General features: G+C 35.0%; 1 protein-coding gene across 1 annotated transcript; it reads left to right on the top strand.

Annotated features, from left to right (window-relative positions):
* Positions 1–115: 115 nt before the first annotated feature.
* LOC111372933 (vacuolar protein sorting-associated protein 18 homolog) lies at positions 116–12,186 on the top strand. Its single transcript, XM_022995361.1, has 12 exons — positions 116–264; positions 5,619–5,761; positions 6,051–6,129; positions 6,411–6,473; positions 6,653–6,783; positions 7,527–7,632; positions 8,165–8,353; positions 8,749–8,976; positions 9,349–9,504; positions 10,103–10,264; positions 11,016–11,135; positions 11,590–12,186. The coding sequence occupies exons 1-12, from the start codon at positions 151–153 to the stop codon at positions 11,758–11,760; spliced, it is 1,662 nt and encodes a 553-aa protein (XP_022851129.1). The 5' UTR covers positions 116–150; the 3' UTR covers positions 11,761–12,186.
* Positions 12,187–13,251: the final 1,065 nt, after the last annotated feature.

Consider the following 13,251-nt stretch of genomic DNA (forward strand, 5'->3'; position numbering starts at 1 on the left):
TAAAATTCTGCTACTTATTGGATCTACAGATACAGTCTTGCTTTATTCACGCGAATCCCAGTGTAAATGTATCAAACATGTGATTAATGGAACTATCCTTGATGACCCTAAGATAACAATCCAGCTGTCTTTTCTAATGTTTTCACAAACATGCAGGATGCTTTAAAAACCTTCTTGTTACGGAAGCTTGATAATCTTGCGAAGGATGACAAATGCCAGATCACAATGATTTCCACTTGGGCAACTGAGTTATACTTAGATAAGGTGTGGATGTTGCATATTTTTCTTGGACTAACAACTTCATTTCTCTTTGTAATTAGGAGAGGAAAAAAATAATTTCTCATACTTACATTAAGAGACAGTACATAGATATATACATACAACAGGAACTCTAGATTAGGAAGGATCCTAATTAGGGATTTCTATAATTAAAGTAAAATATATTTCACAATCAGTATATTCTATAACACTCTTCCTTGAGCTAGAGCATAGATATTAATCATGTCCAGCTTGTTACAAATATAATCTACCCAAATCCCATTTAATGCCTTTGTGAAAATATCTCCTAGTTGTTTTCTAGTTTTCCCATATTATGTAGAGATTAAATTCTGTTGCACCTTTTCACGAACGAAATGACAGCCAATCTTAAAATGCTTAGTTCGTTCATGGAATACAGGATTAGAAGCAATATGAAGAGCAGCTTGATTATCACACCACAACTTTGTTGGTATTGAAACTTTAATGCTAACTTCAATTAAGAGTTGATATATCCATACTATCTCACATTGATTGTGCCATAGCTCTATATTTTGATTCTGCACTGGATCAGGACACAACATTTTGTTTCTTACTTTTTCACAAGACCAAATTTCCTCTAACAAAAACACAATAGCCGGTAGTTAATCTTCAGTCAATCTTTGAACTTGCCTAATCTGTATCTGAGAAGCATTCGATGTGGGTATGTCCATGATTTCTGTACGGTATCCCAATATCAAGACGAGTTACTATAAGATAGTTGAATTTTCTAACCAGTCTTCTATACTTCTCAGGATCTTCAAATAGGTCACCATCTTTGGTAAGTTGCAAATTAGGAAGCATTGGAGCGCTACTTGGCTTAGCTCCCAATTTTCCCGTCTCAGTTAATAAGTCTAGTACATATTTTCTTTGAGATAAAATGATACATTTCTTGCTTCTTGTCACCTCAACTCCCAAGAAATATTTCAACACCCCTAAGTCTTTTGTGTGAAGTTAAGTGTGAAGAAAGGACTTCAGAGATGAAATTCCCATAGTATCACTGCCAGTAATAACAATATCATCAACATACACAACAAAAGGAATAATGCCCGATTCAGACTGTTTGTAGAAAATTGAGTGATCAGACTTGCTCTTTGCATTCCAAACTTTTCCGCTGCCTGATTGAATTTCCAAACCACGCACATGGACTCTGTTTCAAATCATATAAGGATCTTCGAAGGTGACATTTTTCACATTCCCCTTGAGCAACAAACTCAGGTGGTTGCTTCATATAAACTTCCTTCTGGAGATCGCCACGTAAGAAAGCATTTTTGATGTCAAATTGATGTAAGAGCCAATTATGTGTAGTTGCCATAGAAATGAACAATCGAACAGACGTTAATTTAGCGATAGGGGAGAGTGTTAAAGCAATCCATACTATAAGTCTAGGAATCCACAAGACGATCTTTAAGTCTAGCCATTGATCCATCATGATTTACTTTGACTGCAAACACCTCCGGACATCCAATAGCCCTTTTTCCCTGCAGGTAAATTTACTAAATCCCAAGTACCATTAGCGTCTAAACCGTTAATCTCCTCTACCATAGCATTACGCCAACCAGTATGGGATAAGACTTCCTAAACAGTTTTCGGAAGGGTCACAAAGTCTACGGAGGCAACAAATGAGCAAGAAGAAGAGGACAAGTGATCATAAGAAAAAAGGATAAAATGAGATAAGTGCATTGATGTTTACCTTTACGAAGAGCGATAGGTAGATCAAGATCGTTGGACACTGGATCCGATGTCGAAGAAGGTTTAGGTGCTGAACATGCATTAGGAGGGTCTCGTCTTCTGGAATAGACCTGACCAATAAGTGGGGTGGTATGGTAGCAACAGTTGTATGAGTAACATTAGTTGATTGATATGTGGCATGATAAACCAACAGATCATCATCATTCCCCTTATTAAAAGAAGTGTAAGTTGTGGGGAAGAAAGGAATATGTTTCAGAAATAACATCAGTTGACACAAGATACTTGTTAAGATTTGGACAGTAGCGTCGATAACCCTTTTGGAGATGAGAGTAACCCGGAAAAAATATTTTAAGGATTTGGGATCTAATTTAGTTATCTGGGGACGAACATCACGAGTATAACAGGTACTACCAAATATCCTTGGTTCAATAGAAAACAAGGGTTTAGTGGGAAAAATGACACTATAAGGAGCCTTACTATGAAGAACAGATGACGGCATTCGATTAATCAAAAACCAGGCTGTGGAGACAACATCAGCCTAGAATTGTTTATGAACATGCATTTGGAACAAGAGTGCCCAAGCTGTCTCAAGAAAGTGTCCATTTTTTCTTTCAGCCACACCATTTTGAGAAGGGGTTGTCAACGCATGAGGATTGATGAAGAATACCATTTTGAAGCTTATAAGTCTGAAGGGAATTGAAAAAATATTCTTTGGCATTATCACTTCTCAATGTATGCGTAGAAAAATTAAACCGTGTTTTAATTTCAGCACAGAAGGCACTAAAATGAGAAAACAATTCAGAAAGATTCTTCATTAAATAAAGTCAAGTCACACTAGAAAAGTCGTCAACAAAAGTAATAAAATATCGAAATTCAGTTTTGGACACAATAGGGCAAGGGCCCCAAACATTGGAATGAACTAACTTAAAACGAGAACTAGCTCTTTTATTGACTCGAGGGACTGAGGACAGACAATGATGTACTCACAATTTAAAGATGACACATTCTGAAATTGAGGACATAATTTCTTCAACAAAGGTAGAGATGGATGTCCTAACCGACAATGTGCTGCAAAGGGAGTTAAGATACCGGAACATGCAATAGACTTAGGCACCTGGGTATCCACAGTATAGAGACCGCCTGATTCATGTTCTTTACCAATAATCTTCTTTGTCATAAGATCCTGAAAAAGACAGTAATTAGGAAAAAGTGAGACACAGAAGTTTAACGTCCGCGTAAGTTTTCTCACAAACATCAAATTAAAAGAAAGTCGTGGTAAACTTAAGACAGAGTATAAGGGAATTAATGGAGTTGGATTAATACTTCCAGAATCGAAAACAGAAGAAGTAGAACCATCTGCTAAAGTAACATTGAAAGGAGATGCATGTGATTGAAAAGTAGAGAAGAGACTACGAGTACTTGTCATATGATCTATGACACCAGAATCAGTGATCCATTTTGAGGAAGAAGAGAGGAGACATGTATTAGGTTTACCTGTCTCAGCAATGACAGATGTAGAGTGAGATGAGGTTTTCAATGCTTCTTGGTACCGAGTGAATTTGGCAAATTCATCTGTAGAAATTGTAATGGTTTGCTTAAAGGACGAGATGGTTGTAACAGAAGCAGCTGCAATATGAGCTAAGTGAGACTTCATAGATTTAGTGTGCAATTTTCGACAAGAGTATTTGGTATGACCCGGCTGATGACAGTAGTAGTAGACAACTCCATTATGATTTCGATTGACTCGACTACTTGTACCCCCCGCCTGTTGTGTTACTTCTGCTACTGCGATTGATAAGAGTAATAGAAAGCCGAAGAAATGAAGCAACAGAAGCACTGAAATTTATACGAAGTGCTCTAGTAAAAGTTTCTTGCAGAGATGGAATCTCAACATTGGAGAGAACCTAGGATTTAGCAGTTTCAAACTGAGAATTAAGGCCAGCTAGAAAACTCATCATAGCCATTTGCTTCCGTTGAGCTTGCTGAACTTTCACATCTGCACTAAAAGGTAATAAGACATTCAATTCTTTATAAGTCTTTTTCAAATTCATCAAACAAGCTTGAAGAGATTGATCGTGTTTGACACGGTAAAAACCTTTACAGATTTCATAAATACGTGATGCGTTTCCTTTTCCAGAGTATATAAATTCTAAATATTCCATTAATTCCTTAACATTCTCACAGTGATTAATTGGGCTGACTATTTTCGCGTCAATGGAATTACGGATTTGTAAGAATAATCGGGCATCATCTCTTAGCCATGTCTGGCGAGTATTATCCGTTGGTGGATTTTCGGTAAGGTGATTGTCCATATAAATACTCCGCAAATAAACTCAAACTGTCTTACTCCAATCAAAAAAATTTGGACCTATTAACTTATGTTCCGTAATTTTGGACATTACTGGAATGACATCAGTCATAACTAAATTCTTTTGTTTCTCAGCCATAGACAGCAACCACAAGATCCAAGTAACAAATCAAAGAGGTAGCTCAAAAGACACTATCCCAAGTCCAACAAATAATAGCCCAAAATAATAGACCCAAATCGCAAATTAATTGGACAATTTAATTAAATTACAGCCCAATTAAATTAGTCTAACAACTTACGGAAGCCAAAAGAAAGCAGCCCAACAACTAAAGTCCAAACAAAATGATATATCCCAGTAAAAGAAATCCAAACCAAAGCCCAACAAAGCCCACAAACAATTCTGACAACTCAGAAGAGATGGTACATATATAGACATACAACAGGAACTCTAAATTAGGAAGGATCCTATTTAGGGATTCCTATAATTAAGGTAAAATATATTTCACAATCGGTATATTCTATAACACTCTTAATCCTGTCCCCATCGAGTAAATTGGTATTTGGTACCATAAATTGTTGAATTTTTGGTTAGTTGCTCTACCTCTTATGCAAAATATTCCACCTCTTATGCAAAATATTCCACTGTTGGTATGTAGTAAAATTCAAGTTTCTTGACAAGGATGCGATAATTTGTTCTCTGTCAAGGCTACTTCTTGAGAATCTAAGAGCTTCCATCATAAGTCTTTTAAATTGCAGATATGGTAATGAACTTGAGATTTTGATGCTGCTTATACATAGCCTTGGCTGCCAAACCTTCAATTGTCACTTCTGTGGCATAGCACACTTTTCTGCTAGTTCAAGGGAATATAGTGGATTCCGAGAATTTGAGTCTAATTGTGAATAAGAAGAATGGAGAAAAAGAAATCCTTGCATTTACTTGACCAGGATTAGCTATTATATCATTGCCAAGACTGAATCCTTGTTTTATAAAATATTCTATATTTGTTGCATTTTTACTGACATCTTGGATGAATGATGAACATACGGAACAAAATTTGCTTTCTGGTGGATAGGAATAATAAAATCCAAGAAAACCAGGACCTAATTGTGGAGGTGGTCATCCGCGGGCACCAAGGAGACTAGTTTATTGTCAATGTTGGCCGCATTGATGTGCAGGATATTGTATATATGTCTGCCTGATGAAATTTCTGATAGGAAATTTGGCATCTGTTACTGGCTTTCCAATTTCTCTCACTTCTACTAATGAGTCTATGTGCATGAAGAATTCGTATATAGCCATTTATTTTCCATGTTCTGTTATCAGATGAATCGGCTACTTTTGGAAGACGATACTGCATCTGAGAATAGTAGTTCAGAGTACCAATCGATTATTAAGGAGTTTTGCGCCTTTTTGAGTGACAGCAAGGATGTATTGGATGAGGCAACAACCATTAAGCTGCTAGAAAGGTTATTCCTGTTGTAGTTAGTTTTGTCTTATTTTAGCTTCTTACATATTTCTCTTGAAATGTAAATCATGGATAAGAGGAAATTTAATAATTTGTTAAAAGTTGCTTAGCCTCTAATGCTTCCCAACTTTGTGTGGATAAGACTTGTCTATAAAACAAAACTTTATTTTTGACACATTTCTAAATTTTACGTTTACGTTTTTATGTCAGAAGTCACATTTTAGATTCCTTGGAAATACGCTGACCAAAAGATCTCTGTATTTAAACATGTTTATTATGATTTCTTGCAGCTATGGTAGGGTTGATGAATTGGTATTCTTTGCTAGTCTTAAGGAGCAACATGAGATTGTGGTCCATCATTATATTCAGGTGCTTCTTTTTCCCCCCACTTTCTTCTAATGCCATCATAATTCTAAATCTTTCAACTGCTGTTTTCTTTATTTCTTGATCATATGCTTCTTCATGTGCCCGGCATAGTTATCATTGATTGATTTATTGCATCCTCTAGTGCCAATATATTCATTTTACCTTTCAGCATAATTTATTGCTTCTCCAATGCATGATACTTCAAGACATCATTTATTTAGCCACAGTTATTCTTTAGTAATTTAAGTCAATACGATTTTGCTGACTTTTTATTTTGTAAATAGCTGGGAGAAGCAAAGAAAGCACTGCAAGTTCTTCAGAAACTTAATGTTCCCATAGACCTTCAGGTATGGGCTAATGGAAAATTTACTTCCAAACTATTTTCCATCAGCACTCTGCACTACAAGTACTGTAACCTCCTTCCCATGATGTCTTTGCTTGAGCTGGTTCATTATGTATGCTAGTAGGCTCTCTCCAGAATCTGTATATTATTATTGAAAGATGATTAGTTCATCCTATTTTGCAGTACAAGTATGCCCCAGACCTTATCATGCTTGATGCATATGAAACTGTAGAATCATGGATGATTAGGAAAGACCTGAATCCAAGGAAGCTCATTCCTGCAATGATGCGTTATTCAAGTGAATCGCATTCAAAGTAACTTTTATCTCTACTTAGTTTATTTTGCTTTCTTTTTCTTTGATAATGGGATAGACCATATACTCTTGCTGTTGCATTGATGATTGGAAGTCTAAAACTCTTCACACTTATATTGCATTGGTTAGTGTAAGAAAATTGAGGACTCTCTGCAATTATACTTGCGTTAGCTTTAGGACAAGTCCTTCACTTAGGCTGACTTCTAGTTTTCAACTCAAAAATTTCACTGCAGCTGTATCTTTCTCATATCGAGATCTTAAACTAGTATTGTTGATATGTTGCTTGTTGTCAGAACTCTCGATGAATAACATAAATGTACAAAGGACCAAGACCAGTATAATTAGTACTGCTGCAGATCTGATATCAAATAAAATTAGTTTCAATAAAATGACAATTAAAAGGTCTGGAGAAAAGTAATGCAAGTAAAATAAATTTTTGGACTGAAAATACTGAAGGACTAAGATTTCCATAGATACAACCCTTTTACCTTCTGTCTTAATGGGCTTGGTTTGAATGTGCCGTAAAAATAGGATTAATGGGTTTGATCTTTTGCTTTATTGAGTTAGTTTGAGCAGCATTGAGTTGATTATAAGCAATTAAAGTTCATTCTTTACTTGACTAGGAAATAGTATACGTTATACCATCAGATATTATCCACTATTAATTCGAATCTTTTGGTGGAATTATTATTAATTTTTTTATTTTTGATCAATTGATGAATGTTTATTCTGCCAAATTTTCAGAAATGAAACTCATGAAGTAATAAAATATCTGGAGTATTGTGTTCATCGTTTGCAGAATGAGGATCCTAGTGTTCACAATTTGTTGCTCTCATTGTATGCCAAGCAGGTTTGTTTTGCTCAGTATACTTTCTGCATGTCTTGTTAACCACGTAATCATGCGTTTTCTTTCTCTACCATCTTTTTGTTATTATAGATGTTAAAATCATCCTCAAAATTTTTTCACTGGGAATTTCCATATTTTCTCTGAGAAACTTCACAGTATAGTGATCTGATGTAATTTCCATTTCTTTTCCTCAAACTAAAGGCACCTAGAGTCCTTGTCAATCATAACTTTAAGTAAGGACGTATTTGAAAATGAAATAAATATTTTGATAAGGTTCATTCTGTGTGGGCGTTCCATTAAGTAAATGAGGACATATTTTCCTATACATTATCTTAATAAACATTTTTTGTGCTCTAATTGTGGCATAAAAGTTTTTCATGATTTGTTGATATAGTAAATGCAACCAATAGAAACCATTCATCCGCATTGAACCATATTCCAAACTCTTGATGCATTCATTCACAAAAAGAAAATAATATAGAGATCATAGTTCCACCTCTTTTTTTCAATGTTCATGTCCCTATTCATTTCTTAGGAGGATGAGAGTGCTCTTCTGCGTTTTCTGCAATGCAAGTTTGGAAAAGGGCGGCCCAATGGTCCTGAATTCTTCTACGATCCAAAATATGCATTGCGCCTTTGTCTCAAGGAAAAACGGATGCGCGCCTGTGTCCATATATACAGCATGATGTCTATGCATGAAGAAGCAGTTGCCCTGGCTTTGCAGGTAAGAGCTTCAAATTGACAGGTATTCAGTCACTGGACTTGAATTACCTACAAACAATAATTTGAACATGTTGACAATGCTATTTATGTTAAAAGGGTCAACTCTCCTGTTCAATATTTATAGAGATAAAGTTCGTAATGCACTAAAATTTTTATATTTGCATGCACACAAGCTGACTTACACAGGTGGTGGCAGTATGTAACAGATTATTTCTAGAATTCTCTCTTTATTCTCCTATGGTTGACTGTTTATGACGAGCTTTCATATCATATCAGGGTTCACTCCAGAATTTGTTAAGATGTCAAACATCCATTTTGTCGTTCACGTGTTCACGTATTTGTATTCAATGCACACACACATATTCAAGTGTCCAGAAATTTCATCCAATGCAATAGGTCGATCCAGAGCTTGCTATGGCTGAAGCTGATAAGGTTGAAGATGATGAAGATTTGCGGAAAAAACTTTGGCTTATGATTGCCAAGCATGTCATTGGACAGGAGAAGGGAACGAAAAGGGAGAACATCCGAAAGGCAATAGCATTTCTCAAGGAAACTGATGGACTTTTAAAGATTGAAGATATTTTACCCTTTTTCCCAGATTTTGCGTTGATTGATGATTTCAAGGTATGTTTCTTTCTTTTAGTTTTTCTGTTCAGATTCATTACATGATGGTTGTGCATTATTGTGTTCCATCTTTGGTTTGTTTCTTTCATGTGCTGTTTGTAAACATTCTCATCAATGTTATTGGTCCAGCCAGAATCCAACTTCAGAAAGTTTTAGTAACCAGCCTTCATGTCATTCTTATTTTCTATTTGAGGGAGAGTTCATTGCATGGACATCTGATCAACATCTATTTAATTTCTATGGATCATTGTATTTCTTTCGACTGGCTCAAGCATTAGTTATTATCACATCAATATAAATGATGACTTTTATCCTTGCTATGGCTTAGACTAGTTTTCAGTTGTCTCTAGCTTAAATTTCCTCAAATTGTAGGAGGCAATCTGCTCATCATTGGAGGATTACAACGAGCAAATTGAGAAACTCAAAGAGAAGATGAATGATGCTACCCGTGGTGCAGACAACATTAGGAATGATATCAGTGCACTTGCACAACGATATGCTATCATCGATCGTGACGAGGAATGTGGGGTAATGATCTCCTGATGTTTATTCCTTTATGATTTGTACAGTCTCAGTAGTGCATCTGTATCAAATTTTAATATATATGCTTGAGTTTCCCTTCATTATGTTATCTTTATCTCTGTCTATTACATAGAATCAAGGGTCCCGATTATTTTAGGAAAATTGACCATTCAGTCTTGTGAACTATGCTTAAAAACTTAGTTTGCTGGCCTTGGATATTCTCTTCTTGTTTCTCAAGGATTCTGGGTCTACTTGATAATCTATTTTAAGCTGTTGAGATCTTGTTACCTGTGATTTTCTGGTTAAAATCATATTTGTGATTTTTACAACTTTATGTGAATTTTGGGTTTGAGTGTCATCATCCATTTTATCCCCGTATAATCTCTATGGTTGCCTGGTATTTTTTTTTTTCCTGATCTGGTTAAAATTACTTGTACTTGCTTTCCTTGAGCTTTTACTCTTTTTGCTACCAAGTTTGCTGGTGTGAAGTTACCAGTAGGGACCTACCTATCTATAATCCTTCTTCATTTTCCTGCTAATTTGAGATCCATTTGTGTATTTTGTTTCCCTATTTATATGCTCACGTTCACAGTATGTTTATCAGGTTTGTCGGAAGAAAATATTAAATATGACTGGCAGCTACCCGATGACGGGGGTTTACACATCAGTTGGATCAATGGCTCCTTTCTATGTTTTTCCATGTGGACATTCCTTCCATGCTCAGTGCCTGATTGCCCATGTCACTAAGTGCACTACTGAAGCTCAAGTAAGTTCTGGAATGTATAGGAGTTCCCGGCTTAAATACCTTATTATTTGAACTTTCCTTGTTTTGAGAATAACGGTGACCATTTTACTGAATTTAAACATTTCTACTTTTCTGAAAAATTAAAGATAAATATTTTTCTTGAACATCCTCAAATTGTTCCTATCTCACACATAGTTATGGTTAAAAGAAAATATTGCTCTTTAGACTAGAAAAATTATAAGCGGACCTTCTTTTCACCACAATGCTTTGATACATGATCCATAGACTACCTGAAGAATCCTGTTTTTAATCATAGTAATTTAAGTATTTCTTTCAATATATATGCGCAGTAAAAGTGGATTTATGTTGCATTTGCACCCTAATTTAATTCTTTTAGCACTGTACTTAGAGATGCAAACATGAGGCTACTTTAATTGCCAAATGAGATATTAAGCAAGGTTTTAAGCATAATGAATACCTTTTTCGACTCGGAATCATGCATCCATTTTTGTGGAAGTATAAGCTGACACCACACCAAATTAAACTGCATAATAACATATTAATTTCTTATATTCTCAAATCACCACATTGAAGAGGGACTTGGAAAATCAGATATCTGCGTATATTAACTAATAATCAATTGCAGATATTAACTATTATGTACAAGGTTTCTGTTTAAATTAGTGGATTCTTTTGTTTGAAAGTTTGTTGGCATTATCCCATGGACTAAAGATATTTTCTGCCATAATCTCATTTGGATGATTATCCACAGGCTGAATATATATTGGATCTCCAAAAGCAGCTGACTCTTTTAGGTAATGGATCGAGGAAGGAAATGAATGGTAGTTTATCTGAAGTCGAACCAATTACGAGCATGACTGCTGGAGATAAGGTCTGAATTACATTTCATACTTCAGACACTGTTCTAGGCAGTGTGAAATAAAGTATGTTTGGTAGTGCTTTTAATTTGGAGGTCCTATGGAATGTATGGACAAAAAGTATGTTTGACTAGGAATATGAAAACAATGAAAAAGCTTGTTGATTGACTTGTTTGCATTATCAAATTGGGGTCCAAACTTCTCGATATTAACGAACACCTTGTTGAAATTAATTCATCTTACGATTACAAAAATCTTGTAACCGAATTCACATTTTTCATAAATATTCCATCTAAAAGTTCTTTAATATTAAAATTTTCTATTTAATATTATTTGTGTGGCACACACAATTCCCATGCCTCAGATTAACTAGTACTTCAGAATGCACAGTGTTTCACTTAAATTATCCATTAAATGTGGTTTTTTGTTGGCATATAATGTAATATTTGATGTATATATGATGTGCAGATCCGATCACAGTTGGATGATGCCATAGCCAGCGAATGCCCGTTTTGTGGTGACTTGATGATCCGTGAGATATCGCTGCCTTTCGTTCTTCCAGAAGAAACAGAGGTGGCATCTTGGGAGATAAAACCAACTAACCTTGGAAATCAAAAGAGCGTATCTTTAACTGTATAATGAAAGCTTTGAACAAGCCTTGAAAGGGCATGTTACCGGGTTACAAGTGCTTCAAGTCAATGGAAGTACTTCATACTTGAGTCGTATTGCATGTGTTTGTATTGTCTGTGAAAAGGCATACGTCCCTATTCGTTAAAAATAATGTATATATTGGTCTTGTTTGTTGTTGGTGTTGCGCTGGTTGCCTTTCTTTTTCCGAGTGGTATCACTTCTACTCCTTCAAAATTGTATCACGTTTTAGTGTGCTTTCACCATACTAAAAAAGAAGCTAGTTTGGTATAAGGTGCAGTTTTTAGGAGATGTCTGTACCATTTTTGTGAAGTTTCTCCTTGCAGTGAGGTTAGTGTGTGTCGGAAATGTACTTGTAGGGGATTTGTTATATATTCACTCGTTCGAAACTTCAAAGAAACTCCATTTCATTGAACATGAATTTTCTTTTAAAGTCCATCATGTCATTCCATCTTCAAAAAAACGAGTACCTTATATTGTCGTAGTGTGTCTATAGATAGTAAATATAATAAACATGAATCTAGTGTTCCTTTCTTTTTTTTTTCTTTTTTTAATAGTAATAGTGTATAGTGCTATCCTGAACATGCCATAGTAGGATAGCAACCTGCTATTAGCAGCACAAGCAATCAAATGGTTTGTTGGATGCCAAGTCAGATGCAGCAGAAACATAAATTAAAGTCGCAACAAAACTCGAGTTAGACTTTATTGAGTCCTGATAATTTCTGGTAAGTCATAGATTAGCAAAAACTGAAAGCTAAGGCAACCAAAGTAAAATGAAAAAGAAAAGAAACCCAAGATGACTTTGTTGGTAAAATCCTCGAGTCAAGTTACTCAAAAGATGATCGGCGACCTATTTAATTTTTTTCTTTTCTTTCTTTTTTTTTTCTTTTGTGTGTGTGTGTGTGTGTTTTTTTTTTTTTTTTTTTTTTTTTTTTTTTTGGGGGGGTGTTTTTTTTTTTTTTTTTTTTTTGGTTTTTTTTTGGGGGTGGTGAGGGTTTAAATATCTGAGTTGCAGCCCTTTGAGCTTGTTCAAATGTTTTTTAGTTGTCATTGAATTGTTAATTTTTTGAGTTGCCATTGGAATTTACCAAAATTTTATCCATACATCACTTTGTCACTCATTGGAAATTAACGGACTTGATGACATGATATACAGAATTTCACACAAATGTTGAAAGCATGTAATGTGTGAAATTTCATGCGTCACACATCAAATCCGTTAAATTATAAAACGGCGAGTGATGAAAGTCGTAACATCATAAATTCAATGGAGACTTTGAAAACTTATAAAATTCAATGGAAATTGTATAAAATTTGAAAAAGTTTAGTGAAAACTTGAAAACGTTTTAAAGATTCGACTGAAAACAAGTATATCGTTACAAGCATCTATACGTATACACGTGTGTTGCATTGAAAATTCAATTCAAAATGCCTTTTTATTAAAATAATATCACTCATCATATGTGGTGATTTATTAGTCTG

Source organism: Olea europaea, unplaced genomic scaffold, assembly GCF_002742605.1.
Source record: "Olea europaea var. sylvestris unplaced genomic scaffold, O_europaea_v1 scaffold1049, whole genome shotgun sequence".
NCBI classification, from domain to species: domain Eukaryota; kingdom Viridiplantae; phylum Streptophyta; class Magnoliopsida; order Lamiales; family Oleaceae; genus Olea; species Olea europaea.